The 17,270-nt window shown below is 36.2% G+C and overlaps 1 protein-coding gene across 1 annotated transcript in view; it reads right to left on the reverse strand.

Moving 5' to 3' along the window:
• Positions 1-17,270, reverse strand: part of suclg2 (succinate-CoA ligase GDP-forming subunit beta) — a 131,212-nt gene that overhangs the window by 97,298 nt on the left and 16,644 nt on the right. Inside the window, exon 2 of the mRNA XM_056252827.1 lies at positions 12,711-12,852. Within this exon, the coding sequence (XP_056108802.1) occupies positions 12,711-12,852 (142 nt within the window). The remainder of the gene's footprint in view (positions 1-12,710; positions 12,853-17,270) is intronic.

The raw sequence follows: 17,270 nt of genomic DNA on the forward strand, positions 1-17,270 counted from the left end.
CATTATCGTCGCTTGCTTGAAAGCAAAAGGGATATAAAATGTGTAGCTGTTAGTTCTCAACAACAGCGCTGTCTCCTGGCTGGCTCGCCAAAGTTTATGTAGCACTTGTCTGAATTATTAGCAGTAATTTAGTAGATATTCTTTTTACTTTAGTTTTATAATAAAGATAAGATTTGAATTTCGTCAGAAGGATTAGGTATCGCTAAGGAGACAGCGGGTTGTCATGAAAAGTAACAGACAGACACAAGATTAGAAGTATAATTGGTTTCACTTTAAATAAAAAATAGAAAATTTGTCAAGTAAAAGAAAGTAAAATCACAAAATCACATAAACAATAGTCAAAACGATTGACTATGAAAATTCCCACCTCGAGTGCACTCTTGTCGGTGTTTTCATATATATACTCACATAGTCAGTTTAACACTCAGAAAGAAAATAGAAAATAACAAACAAGATGCAACAGAAAAGAGTATAATCTCTCTCTCTTGAGACCCTTAAGTGTCTCACGTAAAAGTCCCAATGTCTCTCAAATCTGGATTGTGGTTGACCCTCAAAAAAAAAGAAGAAAAATTGTTCTTAAAATCAAATTTGTGATCGAGTACGAGTAGCACTGGAAACTCAAGGAAAGGATATCGGCCTCCTCTCCACAACGTGATGTCTTCTCCCTTTCTAAAGACTGGGTTGGCTCGCCATCAAACACGGAATCTACAGGATGTCACAGAAGGTCGTGCAGTCATCACATCTCCACGATATCAAGAAGAAAGAAAAGAAAAGAAAACGGAAAAACGAAAGGAGAGAGAGAAAAAAAACCTGGCCTGATCACAGACCAGTACATTCATTTAGTACATTTCAAAATAAGTTCCACATCAAAGATACAGAATAACATCTAATACACATTTACAATTACCATTTCTTCATGAAATAATATAATCACATTAATTTACCTCTGAATCAATAGCTCTCTTTCTAATACAGACACGTGGCCAACAATGGCGACGGTGAACTCTGAAATGAACAAATAATAACCATGCGGTTCACTATAACCGCTCAACTGAAGTAATCAGATAACCAGTAACATAAAGTACAAATATATTTTTTTCACAGAATTGATTAACTAATTATTTACCTTTGTGATCGATTTTTCTTTTGCTCTCACACAGGCACAACTACAGGCGTGCGTGATCATAAAATGGCGTCGGTGAACTGCAATGTACAATGACCACGCGGTTTACTTCAGACATTTATGACTACTCGGATCAAAATACAATTTAAAGAGAAAATAACCAGTCCACAGCAACTAATTTACGGTTTAGTAGCAGTAATTCTATCTTATTATGAAGTAATACAGTCTTTTTATCATTAATTATATGATACTGACTCACCAGGTAGAATGTATTCCTCTATTCAATCGACTTCTTATTCAGAATGCATCAAATTAATAAAATCTCGACTTTCTCATACTCTTTCCACAGATTCTCAATCTAAGATTTATAGAAACGGATCACGACGATCAGATTGCGTCTGCTCTTCTCAATCAAGCTCGTCTCTTCTGTCATTGCGCATGCTCGTCGACACCCATGACTCAAATGACAAAGAGCTCTCATTGGTTGATCACTGAGCTTTTATCTAGAATGAATTTGAATATTTATTCATTTTTATATTATTCACTTTTTTCATCTCTTATCAACTTTTATTAAGGGAACAGATCACTAAATTGTGTTTAAATTAAATTAACTTTATTTAACCTGTGTTACATTAGCATTCCAGACTCCATCTGTAAGCATTTTTCCTACATTTTCATCATCATCTCTCTTCCTATAGCCATCTCGTCCTCCATTCTCCACCTGTCCGCTTCAACATCTGGCGACGAGAACATTTTGCTGCTTCAGGAAACGGCAAATCTGTTCACAGTACCCTTGAGCGTGGCACATTAACCTTACCTCAAATCTCACCCACCCTCATCAGCCACCGTAAATGGAATCACACCGGGCGCAAATACAGGCATAATAAAGCTTGTATGAGTGCTTTTCGGCGAGAAAAAGAGGTGAAACTAAATGAAAATGATATGTGACTATGGTGAAAAATGCAAAAGAATGGTTGTTTTCTCAGGGTTCCAGGTAGGTAATGATGATGGTAAGAACATTCCATGCACCATCCATCTTTCCTGTATGACAGCATTGTATGCTGAAATCCTGTCAGTCCTGATGCATTCTGGGAATTTATGCAGTGGTATAGCTTCATAGAATGATTCCGCTGACTTGTCAAAATGTCACAGACTTCGCTGAATCTCATTCACTCATAACTTTAGCTGACTGACATGTTATTTCCAAAGTAGTTACCTACAAGGCTTAGGTGATTTTTCAATGTCTCTAGACGATCAAACAGAGGCCTAATTAGTTAAAGGAATAGGAATGGAAATTTATTCATCATTTACTCACCATCAAGTTGTTTCAAACCTGTATAAATTTCTTTCTTCTGCTGAACACAAAATATGATATTTTGAAGAATGTTGGCAACCAAACAGTTGATGTACTCCATTAACTTCCATAGAGAAAAAAATACTAAGGAAGTCAATGGGGTCCATCAACTGTTTGGTTACCGACATTCTTCAAAATATCTTCCTTTGTGTTCAGCAGAAGAAATTCATACAGGTTTGAAACAACATGAGGGCGAGTAAATGAAGTAAGTGAACTATTCCTTTAACTACATAAACACCAGGCAAACTAATTGGTCTGCGTTGCACTGAAACGGTTTACAAAATCTTCACCGTGCCTTGCCTCAAATGTAATGTTTTCGAGGTAATTCTACAGATGACCAACTGTCCGTTTCACAAGATACAGATTGGTTATACTCGGTTTGCTTGCATGGTAAACATCAATTTTGCAAGGAGATTAATCCAAGAGAGGTTGCGCTGGCTCCCAAAAAGCATATTTCAAGCTCACCAGAGGAGGCTGAAGTAATTAAGTGAGTGAAGTTTCCTCAGGGAAGCTGAGAGGCTTTCATTACCCTTTCTGATTCATTGTCCAAACACAATATCAAACAGGGGAGAAGAAGAGAGGGGAAGAGAACTCTGCCTTCGTTCTGAGGCAGGCCGGCTGTGATTGAGTCGGAGTGAGTGTGTAAATCTGGGTTTGGTATCTGACCTCCGGCTGGCTCGCCGCTTTATTCCACTCTCTCCACTCCACAAGCTGTCAACATCCATGTCCACGTCAATCAACATCGCCGTCTTGTCCCTGGTCTCCCTTCAGTTCCCTGTGAAGAGCAGGGCTACTGCTCAGATTTAACTGCTTCACATAGCAGGAGATGTTGGGAAAAACTGGGTGGATGATGATCAATCAGTCTAAACAAAATGAGAAATCTTTATTTTTTATTGCACTACAGAAACTAAGGGTAATTGGGAATGCTGGGTCACGAAGGCCGACTAATCAACTAGTCATCCAAAAACTGACTATAGATGAATAATTTTCCCCTCTGTTTTTTTATAGATGTTTTAGGTGGCAGTGCTTTAATTAGCATGCTAATTAAAATATTTAATTACTGTGCAAACTAAAATCTAAAGCGCAGGATGCTAATTAAAACACAGCTGCAAAAAGAAGAAAAAAAAAACGAAAAAAAAAAAAATCAACTTCACAAATCAACTAGCTGGTTGCTGGATAATGGTCTAAGGGTTCCTCAAACATTTTGATGTCAAGAAATCCTCAAATGAAACAAAGACAGCTAAATATTGAATGCTTTCACTTATAATGAGTGAAAAAAAAGCATGATATTCTGAGTTGGGTCATCTTGAATGATTGGCTTTTGTATATTGTTATAGTACAAAGCCTAAACAAATTATTAAAATATTAAACATATCTGGATAAATCTATAATGTTAGATGTGTAAACTTGAAGAGAAACATTTTTAATTCAATTTATATTTATTTGTATAGCACTTCTCACAATAAATACCCTAGTGAAAAAAAACCTATATCAAAATCAACCACGTATACTAAATGAGGCAAGGGTGTAGAGTTACATTCAAGATATGTTATGGAATGAAGGTTTTTATTCCAAGTAAAAAACGTTTAAATGTGATTTGATGATCAAAGATGAGTTTTAAGGGATACAATTATCGATTACAGGGGGACTTTAAGTATACCAATTTAGTATCCCAAAAGTACAATTGCCAGGTATTTATATTAAGTACATAACTATGTAAATGTATTTGTAGTATACTTAGCATACAATAAAATGTATTTCAAATACGTTTTAGTACATTTATTTTTCACTAGGGTATCCTTCCAAACCAGTTTGACAGTCCTCAAATATTTTTTTGCAAAACCATTTATCTACCTCTAAAATTTCCAATGAACCCCCTAGAAGCCCATCATGGTAGTACTCAGTTTAAAAAGCTCTAGACTAGCTGACCATCGTCTCATTCAGCTTTCTAACATTTTGACAATAACTCTTTTGTGTTGCACAGAGAAAAAAAAGTCATACAAGTATGACTTCAAGTGTGTTTTGTCAGAAAGGAGATGTCATTTTCTTTTCCAACGTGATGACGTAATGCCTGGCGCGTCGCAGACCAACACAAGACGAACAATTGTGGTTAAAAAGTATATAAATGTTTATTTTATTTTTTTAAATGACCGATCGTTTCCCTAGATAAGACCCTATTCCTCAGCTGGGATCGTGCAGAGCCCTTTGAAGCACTTCATAGCCCTTTGAAACTGCATTGATTTGGACTTCAACATGTTGGTTGCAATTGAAGTCCATTGTATGGAGAAAAATCCTGAAATGTTTTCCTCAAAAAACTTAATTTCTTTTCCACTGAAGAAAGAAAGACATGAACATCTTGGGTGGCATTGGGGTGAGTAAATTATCAGGAAATGTTCATTTTGAGGTGAACTAATCCTTTAACTTACCCATCACCTCTATTTACACATTATAAGCCGCAATGAAATCGGTTTATAAATACTGGAAAGCACCTGTTTTCAACTTTATATAGCATATGGAAAACTGAAAGAAAATGAAACCTGCGGAATAAACTCAGTACATGAAGGGAACAAAAAAACGCTACATTTCATCTTCTAAATTTGGTGCTCAATGGACCATAGAATACCTCTAATAAAACATGCAATTTAGAGCCACATCACCAAAATAATGGTGTGGCAGCTTCTGCTAGTAGAACGCTGGCAGCACTGTGAGGTCTGCAGGCGTGAGGTATGATAATGTGCCATGTGTAATATCAACGCAGCCGAGCCGTCAACAAACCGAAATTACATTTTGATTTGTGAGCTCCCTCAAACGCAGCTTGTATTCCCTTTGTGTGTATTTGTACAATCATTTGAAAGGCATTTCTTACAACCACTGCACAAATCATTTCTCCAATTACGATTCTTTATGATCCATAAATGTGGAGCTTTCTGTGTTACTGTAATTTTTTTTTTTTTTTTTTTTGAGCCAAAATTCATTAGTCATTGATTCCTATAGATTTTCTTGCAAAATAGTGCATTTTTGTTTTTAATAATAATATTTTATACATACATTATATATATACAGTATATGGATAGTCAGGTTGCTATTATTGGACAGGCAACAGGCACTAGACGCCATTAGCACTGTCCTTTTGTTTTTAAGGGGGAAAAAAACACAAATCTCTTTTATCTCAGATCAGAGAATACAAGAAGACCAGCCAACCAACAGCTCTATGAAAGTCACAGCTTTTCAAAGTGAATGACAGAATGAGAAAAACTGAAATAAAAAAGCTATCATACATAATGAAGAGAAAACATGAGTCATTAAGTATTTTTAAAAAGCTAGACCAATCAAACGCACATACAACATTTGTAACAAGCAGGGACTAAAGTACTACAACATTTGAACTATTACTATTAAGGCTAAGTAAATAAATAAATTATATACTTTCAAAAGTTTGGGGTCAATTTATTAATGTTTTTGAAAGAAGTATTTTATGTTCACCAAGGCTGCATTTCTTTGATCAAAAATACTGTAAAAACAACAATATTGTGAAATATTTCTACAATAATTAAAATGTTTTATATTTTAATATATTTTAAAATGTAATTTATTTATCTGATAGCAAAGCTGAAATTTCAGTCTTTAGTGTCACACAATCCTTCAGAAATCTTTCTAATATGCTGATTTGATGCTCAAGAAACATTTCTTATTTTTGATCAATGTTGAAAACCGTTGTGCAGCTTAATATTTGGGGGGAAACACTGATACATTATTTTTCATGAATAGAAAGTTCAAAAGAACAATTTATTTTTAAATACAAATCTTTTAGAACATTATACTTGTCTTTACTGTCACTTTTAATTTAATTTAACTGTCACTTGACTTTACAATTTAATGGTTCCTTGCTCAACAAAACTATTCAAAATCTTAAAATTCTGTAGTGTACATATTTGTAACACCATTAGGAATGCACAATATATTGTTACAATAATGGTTACATTTATTTATTCTTTTTTTTTTTTTTTTTTTACAAAATAGTATAGAATTTTAATGTTGTGCCGCTTATTGGACGTAAAGTTATCCACAAGAAATTTAATAACGGATCATCCATGATTTTTTTTTTATAAAAGTTTACCAGAGTGGGCAATAAACATGAAACACCACCACACACACACACACAAACAGCCATTATATGAACAACAAATACCAAATATATGGCATTATGGAATGCTAGTCAGTTTCTAGTGAACACAAGGCGAGAGTGAGAAGGCTTTCGGAACGAGGGAAGACTCGGCAGATGGCGCGTATGCAGTGGGTCTGTGGAGAGACATATGGTATGATGCACTGATGAAGAGCCTGGAGAAGAGAAGTGTGAAAGCATCGATGCTTTGAGGCCCTCGGAGAGCCAAAGCTACCAGTTTCACCACAACTGGACACAACTGATGCGGATTAAAAAGTTAAATTAATATATTATTGATAATCATTTAATAATTTGAAATAATGAATTTAATAATGCAAATATTATCTAAAATGATGAGGAATATTATATAGCATGTGATGATAGAAAATGGGACATGGGTGCAACATCCTTGAGCCTCCATTGCTTAAACACAGCTACCTTCTTAATTATTCTCCACTAAGATCAAAAGCAGTGGCTGTGATTGATAACAGCCTCAATCCAGATGATGTAAAAAGCTGTTAAGAAAATATAATCAGCTGCGAGTAAAGCGATGAGACTCTTGATCTCACCCTTAGAAGTGGATAGCTTGACAGTAACTTGTATCACCTTCATCAAATGTTTCAATAGAGCTACAATCAGAATCTTTTCTCAAAGTTGTCTTAACTAGTCAAGTCTAACTATATATGTAAAACCGCTCCACATATGTATACTTCAGCCTCTCTTCTCAGGGTTGTTGAATGTCAGAGTAATTCAGCATACCGTTGTAGGTTGACATATGAAAGTCGCTGCCTCTCTAATAAGGACACATGAGATTTGACTGCCATGCATAAACCATTGCGGTTTATTTTGAATATTCATACCTCTCTGTATTAACACATCCCTCTCCTGTTAATTGTCAGTCTAACTCTCTCTGTCATTTAAAACAGGTTCTAATTTCTGAATAAATAAGCGAGGAAAGACACCTGAAGAAAGTTAGTGTGAGAAAAGGAACAGTGGGATATGTCTGACTGAATTTGTTGAACAAACGGTCATCTAGACAAAGAAAGGGTTAAATATTTATCCATCTATGCTTCTCGCTGCACAGGCCTGGTGGCTCTGAATAATGCAGACAGTGAGAAAACCATTCTGGAACATTCTAGTGGACAAATCCATCAATATTTACCCAGCAGATGCATCTGTCAACAGGACCTGCGGTGGAAACAAAGCAGGCCAACATGATTCAGCGGTCTCATTGGCTGGGAAATATCTGTTTGCGAGTACCAGGATGGAAAGGCGGCGAAAGTAATGATTAACATTTATTTTCCTCTCATGTCAGAAGACGGTGTTCTGGGAATGGGGGTTATACTGGAACCTGCGTCGTATTTATTTTTTAAAGATATAAAGAGCCCCTCTCTGAGGCGAATTCACATTTGATTACAGGTGTTGAAATCTTCTTGGTTTCTAGCCAAAAATGAGGAACCTCTCCAATTCCCCAACCCTTCAATCTTGGGTGGATCTCTTCCTCTTAAATAGGACAAGAGCACGGTGGAGATAGTGCGAGAGAGTCTTTCTACGGTTGAGCTATGCAACCGTTCTCGCTTTGATTTATTGTTCCGTCTCTTTAAAAGTTCCCACCTTATCGTCCAATCAGAAGTCAGCGGCAGCATATTTTAGCTATGCTGTGTGACCCCACTTTCAGTCTTCTCTATCTTACCCCTCCTCTATCTTTCTTGCCCTCTTTCACACTCACTTTATCTTTCGTCTTCTCTCTCATTGTTCCTTAGTGTGGGTGTGTTAATGTGCACGTGTGTGTGTTGGCAGCAAGCAGAGCTGCATAATCGAGTGGCGGTTGGTGACTGATGAAGGAAGCATCCGACTTGCCCCCTTTGACAGTCAGATTACTTAACGGCACAGGGGGTTGTTTAAAATGGGCAGCCCCCCCGCCATCAGTGCCAAACACAGGACCAACTTTAGGACCAGGTGTGGGATCATTAGTGTCACAGCCTGCAGTCAGTCAACAAGTAAAGCAGAGTGTCAACAGAGAAACTCACCACCCCCTTTTACATTCACCCAGTCACTTGTCTTTTCATCCTTTTTTTCCCTTTAACGTGCTGGATGAAAAAATTGTTTCTCCACTCTTCTTCCACAGAAAAACAGAGCTACGAGCTAGTACAATGAATTCCTCCTACTATCTTAAAGGCATAGCTTACTTAAAATTTGACAGTGCAATCTTTATTTCCACACTCTTGTTTCTTTTGAAACCTGTATGACTTTCTATCTTCTGTGGAACACAAAAGGAGATGTTCAGCACAGTGTCCGGGCTGATCTTTTCCATACAGTGGAAGTGAATGGTGACCATGACTGTCAAGCAATATTTTAATAATTCCTGAATAACGACTCAAATTTGTGTTTGTTTCTCAGACAAAGCTATCAAATTCGGAAGACTCTGAATACAGCGAATGGGTCATGCAGCTTTAAAGATAACTTTAATGATAAGCTTTATGGACTTGAAAGCACTTGGTCCCTATTCACTTACATTGTATGGAAGAAAGCAGGGTTACCATTCTTCTGAACATCTACTTCTGTGTTGAACGGATGAAAGAAAGTCATCCGTTTTTGAACAACATGAAGGTGAGAAAATTAGTAAATGAGTGACCTGAATACATTTTTTTTTGGGTGAACTATAATTTAATACAGGGCCAATGTGGTCATATAGACATTGGTGCTGTTAACTAAAACTATAAAAAAAAAATGTTTTTGATTAATAAAATAAAAGTAAAATTAGAAATGTTGTCTTGGTAATTGTCTGATTTTGTTTAATTTTAAGCAAATAACTAAAAATAAAATAAATTAAAGTTAAATAGAAATATTAAGAAAAAACTAATAAAAATGACAAAAGCACATCACAAAAGCGCTAAACCTTGAAATAAAATTCAAATGAAATCTCAAAATATGAATAAATATATAACATAAATATAAATATATATACAAGCATATAAATACTACTAAAATAACACGGCACAATACGTATTGCATTGATACTTAAAATTAATTTAGAATAATCAAATGTTTAAAACTATTATTTCAAATTTAAATAAATAACATTTATTCTTAATAAACTCACTAATAAAAGTCAAAAAGGACAATAATGCTAATAAAGCTGACGGGCGAACAAGCCAAAACAGGAAGAGCATAAAGATGCAGCATCTTTTCAACACTTTGGCATATTGCAAGAAACTCAAAAAACAAAAAAAAACCTTTAAAAGCATCTTTACTGTGGGTGAGGAGCACTAAACCGCAGAGCTTAAATTGAGCTGTCAGCTGAATTGCCGCATGGGTAAGTGGGCCCAACTGTGAGGTGGCATCTCTGCACTGGGGAGAACAGCTCACTGCACTATTGAAGTCACAGAAATCCTTCACGTCTCGCTTGGTCGCTTCGTACATGTCACCTGGGCCCGGGCCCTGCCCTATCCCACAGGAACCAGGCTGAAACACTCAATGTGCAGGGGTTGGAAATGCCATCGAAGCGTGTTCCAAATCGAGTCGGAAAAACAGATGTCATTGTCTCACTCGCAACGTTTGATATAAGACGGCACCTTGTTCGGATTCAGACTCTTATGAACAGCAAACCCTATTTGAATGTAAATATTTAATCACAGACATTAAAGGCCGAAAAGCTGGACATGGAACGCTAAAGCCTGTTGTGTACAGTGAGATAAGCTGGAGATTACAGCTGTGAGCCTCTGGAAAGCATCCAGCTTCTCTCACACATGAAACTGAATGTGGTTTAGAAGACTGGGGCTAACAGATATAAGTTCACCTCTTGGATTTAGCTCGGACTGCACCGGTACATCACAGACATAGGGCCCTATCATACACCCGGCGCGATGCAGCACCAGGCGCGACGCAAGTGTTTTTTGCTAGTTTCAGCCCGACGCAGTTATCATTTTCACGTCCTGCCCCACGTTGTTTGAATAACAAATGCATTTGTGCCCATTTGTGCGCCCATGGGCGTGCTGGTCTGAAAACGAGGTGTGTTCAGGCGCATTGTTGGCGCGTTGCTATTTTGAGGCAACTGAAATCAAAGTCAATGGTCTGAAGTCAATGGCGCCTATAGGCGGTTCCACAACACGCGTACACTTTATCCCATAGATGTGCATGCTTCAATCTCGGCACGATCCATTTCCTCGCTAGAGAAGCGTTCAGTTTTTCCTAGAGATGCACCGATTGATCGGCTGGTGACCGGAATCGGCCGATTTTCACGTGATCGACCATGATCGGCGACCGGCCGGTCAGTCTGACATGCCGATTTTATGCCGGTCAAATGCACTCGGGCGCCGCATGATTAACATCGCGCAACATCAGCATTACACGTGCACACGGAACACACATGTAGGAAACCTTGTGAATTAGACCGTTTCACACCGCAAGCGTGAGCAGCAGGGTTTTTTTTCTCTTCGGCGTGCATGTTAATCAATGAGTGCATTCACACCGGGAGCCGGAGCAGCGCGTGAGCGTCAAGCAGGAGCTTCGCGTGAGCAACAGTGAAGCGCGGGTTTCAGCGCAGAGTCTATTCTGCTCGCGCTCAATTAAAGTGAAAGCATACTTTTGATGGACAAAATAAATATGATTTCACCCCAAAAGAGTCCAAAATGCACAGAATTTGCACGTCTGGTGTGTTTTAACAAGAAGTAGCCAGGCTATGTCAGAAAAGAAAATTAAGACTCAAAAATATTTATAGAAAACAACTTGTTTTTATTCCCAATCGTTTCTCTGCACATGCTCCACTTGTCCTGTTTAGCCTGGCTGGACATGTGTCAGAGAGAAAAACAGTTTGAGAAATTGCCATTGATGTACAAGTGATTGCAATAGGCTTGTGTGTGTGTGTGTGTGTGTGTGTGTGTGTGTGTGTGTGTGTGTGTGTGTGTGTGTGTGTGTGTGTGTGTGTGTGTGTTGAGAAATATATACTGCAAGGGTAGGCTATATTTATTTTATTTTTATTTGTTATTTATATATTATTTTATTGCCATTACCTGTTTTCATACAAAAGTTTAGTTTGCTAAATATATAAAATTTTTTTAGTTGGATATTGGATGTGAAAAGGAAATGGTTCTTCCATAACACTGCACTTAAGATTTGTGTGGATTTCCCACACCAGGAGTAATTTATATAGTCCTATTCTATAGCGATTATCTGTTAAAAAAAATGTTCTATGCAAAATGTTCTATTAAAGAGAAGATAGAAAATAAATATTTGTGTGTGCTGTAAAGTGGTTTAAAAAAAGGAAATCGGAATCGGCTAAAATCGGTATCGGCAGGTCAAACTCAAGAAAAATCGGAATCGGCCTAGAAAATTGTAATCGGTGCATCTCTAGTTTTTCCACTTTCAAATTCCGCCATGTAAATAGCAAATCCGCCATGGCGCGAGCGTAACTGGATTTTAAAGGAAATGGGAGCTGAGACTCTGATTGGTTTATTGCACATTATGCCTAAAACACACCCATTACTCATTAAGAGAATAGAAACAACCCTTTTAGACCACGCCGACCATTTTTCCCATCGTTAAACTAGCAAAAGTGGATTTAAACTAACAAAAGTGCGCTTAGATCGTTAAAATAGGGCCCATTGCGGTCATCAACTGATATGCCACATACAAAATGTGCTTGTCTCTAGAAACAGAAGCTCACAATAAAAAGGCATGAAAGAAAACAAACATGAGCATGCATGGATAACACATCGTGGGAGCAACAAACCATGTAAAACAAAAGAGAAGCAGAATAAATAAGAGACCTTCTGTTTTGTTGACCCTTGAAGGCATGTCCACCAGAATAAAAGCATAAACATCAATGAAATTTGTGTTCTGCGTTCTCATTGGTTAATTCTAGCCCTCATGCCCCAGCTCACTGCGTGGGAGGCCAGATCTTGCATACAAGCACCGATCGAGTTAACAAATAACCATTACCTCATTAGCATGTTATCAATGAAGTGTTACTCATGCAATCACATTGCTGACACTGAAATCTATTAGAGGGACAACAGCTCTACATTCTAGACACTTACTAGCGAGCTGTTTGTAATGAGGAGGACACTTACTGAGTCTCTTGGCGGCCTCCAGGGCTTCAGAGGCGGTGTCAGCCACAAAGAACCGCTGTACGGTCACGCCACTGTCCTGCATCAGCTTCTTGCTCTGGTACTCCTGCAGGTTCAGCCATCTTCTGGGGCTCAGCCTCGCAAGCTAAAAACACACACAGAGTATGGTTTCATTAACAGGGCCGTCGTCAATAAAATATATGATATGTGAATTCGATGTGTTGACCAACATAATGCCGCTTGGTTTGAATGTGACTTTTTTGTGAGCGGTGCTTCATGCATCACTACACTACTGATAGTGGACTATGGACCTTTTTCTAGGCATGCTAATGCGACCACGCCTTTCGACTATTTAAATAAAATATATGATATGAACCTTTCGATCAAAGGAGCTTGAAGGGAAGCGTCTGTTCTGTCATATGTAGTAACGATACATGACAATTTAATAAATCAAAGTTCAACAGAGATTTTTTTTAATACCGGTATATATAACATTATTGTGTAGATTCTATTAAATAACAGTTTTATTATTTGTCTTGCATTTTTTATTATTTTTATTATATAGTAATATTTTTACAGTTAAATTTAATTTTGCTTGTTTGTTTTTGAAATTTTACGATTTAGTTATCGACAACAAAGAAATGTTTTTTTAATATACGACATAATTGTGTAGCTTCTATTCAAGAATATTATTTTTATTATATTTTATTACACTATTATTATTATTATATGGTAATATTTTAAAAACTCATTTGATTTAGCTTGTTTATTTATTTTTGTACAATTTTGCGATTAAGTTATCAAAGTTCAACAAAGAAATGTTTATAATATTACATAATTGCGTAGATTCTATTTGAGAATGTCATTATTACATTTTTATTACAGTATTATTACACAGTAATTTTTTTACATTTTATTTTATTTTGCTTGTTTGTTTTTGGAATTTTTACAATTTTACGATTTAGTTATCAAAGTTCAACAAAGAAATGTTTTTAATATATTACATAATTGTGTAGATTCTATTAGAGAATATAATTTTTATTACACTATTATTATTATTATTATTATTATATAGTAATATTTGTATTGCTTGTTTGTTTTTGGAATTTGATGGATACAAACCAAGTGTCTAAGAGTACGTTTACACAACAATGATGCATTTAAAAACTGAAACGTTTTTGCCTATATGAACAGTAATACACATGTGCATGACATCACTGTTTTCACAAATTTGGCAATTACGGCATCGTTTTCACAAACGTGCACTTTGAAAACCATTTGCATTTTCAGCCTCCCAAAACGTCATTGTCGTGTAAATGAACGGCCAAAACGCCTAAAAAGTTTGCAGTATTTAGTTGAAAACAATATTGTGTATCAGCCCCTAAAAGTGCAGTCACAATTATCATTGCCCAGCAAAATACATGGACACACAGGATATAGCGTCATTCTGTTCTGCCATTACCATGACTACGTCAAACAGGTTTATTGAATTCATTTTTTTCAAGCACATCTTTGAAGTCATTTCACAACAGACATCCACTGTAATAAAGCGGCTTCAAGTCTCGTCTCTTTATTCATGTCTTGGCTTCCATTCAGGCTAAGATTTCTAATCATTGCAGCTCAGCACTAGGTTAATATTCACACATATTCAAGACCACGTCCTTTGATGAGTATTCAATGTGTAGTTAACAACCCATAAGACACTCATTAAATAGACAATTCCCCATTATTCACCACTGTAGAATGAGTAAAACAGGTTATCAGAGCAGCACAGTGTTAAATCCAGTCAAGTACCTCATTATTTGGAACAACTCTCTATGGCTTCTACTAATTGAGCGTCTACGTGTCTCCATGGAGAATAATGAAGGTGGCCACCAAAGTTGGCAGGCTGTGGAAGAACACCGGGGAAGCGTGCACTCAGAAGTGCATACTTATTCAAACATAATGAGACATCATCACTAACAGTTAAGTAACAATACAAGGAAAATGTAATGTGCATTTATACAGCACAATGTGGACTTCCGCTCTAGAGTTATTTTTTTAGTTGACAGCTATGGGCATAGGTATAAATGTGACATTACTGTATGTGGCATATTGTTTACAAGCTGTTTTGTAAGCTTTGTAAAAGTTTGTAAGCCTCCAACCACTCACTAACTTAATCACTTGCTCTCTGATAAGAGTCGGATGATGCACTACTCTCATTCTCGGCAGTGTACTTCTCAACGCCTGCATTTCATCATTTCACTGAAATACATCACAGTACGCTTTGACTGCTGCATGGGCTACACCGAATTATATTATTCATCATATCATTGCATTTGGTGCTCAGCACATTTGTCATTAAAGAAAACGGATCGCAAAAGCATTCGGTTGGTAAGTCAAAATTTTAATACTGCGATGACAATTTCCAGACGCTGTATGGATTGTACAATAAATGTTCACACTCTCAACAAGCACAGAATAAGGCATCTGTAATAGACTTTGGGTTGTGGAACCAATTTTTTGTATTCCTATAAAAAATAAAAAATAACAATAAATCACTAACGGAAAAAATGGCAAGTTTTCATATTTTGAGACCATGCCCCGTTGTGGTGATATTGTATTATTTTAAATACCTTGGTATTTAAAGGTGTGTGTGTGTGTGTGTGTTATATTATAAATGAAATAATAAACACATTATCATGATCATTATGGTGATATTGTACTCTTTTAAATACCTTGAAAATGTAAATAATTAATGTCAGTGACATGTATAATAATGGCAATAATATGTATAAATAAACATGAAAAAAGTTATGACAGCTACAATCACCATGGCATACAATGATATCATAATCTGTTACATGTATACTAATGGCAACAAACAATAAACACATAAATAATAATTTATTTATTAATAAGAAATAAATAAATACATACTTTTTAAAAAATTATATTAATGATTCTTTTTTTTCTTTTTATTAATGGTTTGGAAGACAAGATTTTGTTGACAAATGCTATATATACCTGTACATTTTTAGCTTTGGTAAAACAATAATGTGACAATCCAAGTCATAAATTAACATTTCCATGATTAACATGAAATACAGGATAAAGCAATAACGCTTTACAATAAAGTTCAATTCAATGAAAACATATCTCTCCACAAGACTTGGACTAAATCGTTCGATTGTACAGATTAGTTTTATGACACCTTTATGATCTTTTGGATCTTCTAAGTTTGGGTTACCTAAATTTCCAACAAATATAATTTTATATAGCATCTTCTTAGTCCTCTGAGGGTCATTCCTAATGGCCGTGGTGTAGCATTCAATGCATATTTGTACCTCTGTATGGGGGTGGATGGCCACATTTAAAACTGGAAATAGCTCCCTGTTGTACAAGCTAGCTGTTGTTAACATAGCTCCTTATGCACAAAGAGTTCAGTGGAAGGACATTGGGTAATAAAGCTGCCTTACACATGAATCTAAGCATACCTTGTGCTTTAATGCTCCTGATCTGTTGTGTGTGATGTCACAAATATGGTGACTTTGTAATATAGTGACAAAACACAAAGTTGTGAATCTCCTGAAAAGTTTCTGATTCCCCACACAGTTGCAGGTTTTTATAGACTTCACAGACGAGGGTTTATTTTCTGACTGTTCAGACCACAATGGGTTTTTACGGTTCACTGCTTTTTATTAATACATGTGGGAAATAAGTGCTGTTTTCTCAACAGATTATGCTTTATTGCATCAACAATATATAAGGTGTGCTATACATAAACAAAAAAATATTAATAAAGAGACATGAGAGATGGTGACAGAGACAATTCTGAAAGGGTGGGTTCTTTCAGAAAAAGAAAACAGGCGAGTGATAAGATGGACGATACCTTCCATTAGTTTTTTTTTTATGTTAAGCTCATAGGCTAAGCTGTTAATGTGTTAACTGAAAACACAAAGAACGGGAAATGTTTAGTTTGACACTTTTAGCTTTGGTAATACAGTATAATGTGATATATAATCCAAGTCATACACGATAAAGCAACTCTGGTAGCACTTTACAATAAAGTTCAATCCAATAACATTAACTGTTCATCATAAAGCAAACATATCTCTCCACAAGACTTGAACTAAATCGTTTGGGTCTTACGGATTTGTTATACAACACCTTTATGATCTTTTGGATCTTCTAAGTTTTGGTTACCAATACCTAGACTTCCAACGAAGAGACAGACACCTCTCAGTTTTCATAAAAAATATATTTGATTTGTGTTCTAAAGATTAATCAAAGACTTCAGTGTTTTTAGAAAGACAAATGTTAATTTTAGGGTGAACTATCCCTTTAAATATGTCCTAGTTTTTAAATACAAAAACCAAAATATTGGTATTAAATATTGGCCTTTGACTGTATAGCAATTTTTGCATGTTCTGACATACTCAGCTTGTAGAATGTCAGTTGGAGGACCATCACAATAAAGAGTTAGCAGATAGCAGACAGTCTAATATGAGTGCTCCATTTATGTCATCTGCTCCTTTAAATGCTCGAACTCTTTAAGGTCGAGTGGACTCTGATTGGCTGTTA

The sequence above is a fragment of the Rhinichthys klamathensis genome, unplaced genomic scaffold, assembly GCF_029890125.1.
Source record: "Rhinichthys klamathensis goyatoka isolate OS25496 unplaced genomic scaffold, OSU_Roscu_1.1 h1tg000098l_1, whole genome shotgun sequence".
NCBI classification, from domain to species: Eukaryota; Metazoa; Chordata; class Actinopteri; order Cypriniformes; family Leuciscidae; genus Rhinichthys; species Rhinichthys klamathensis.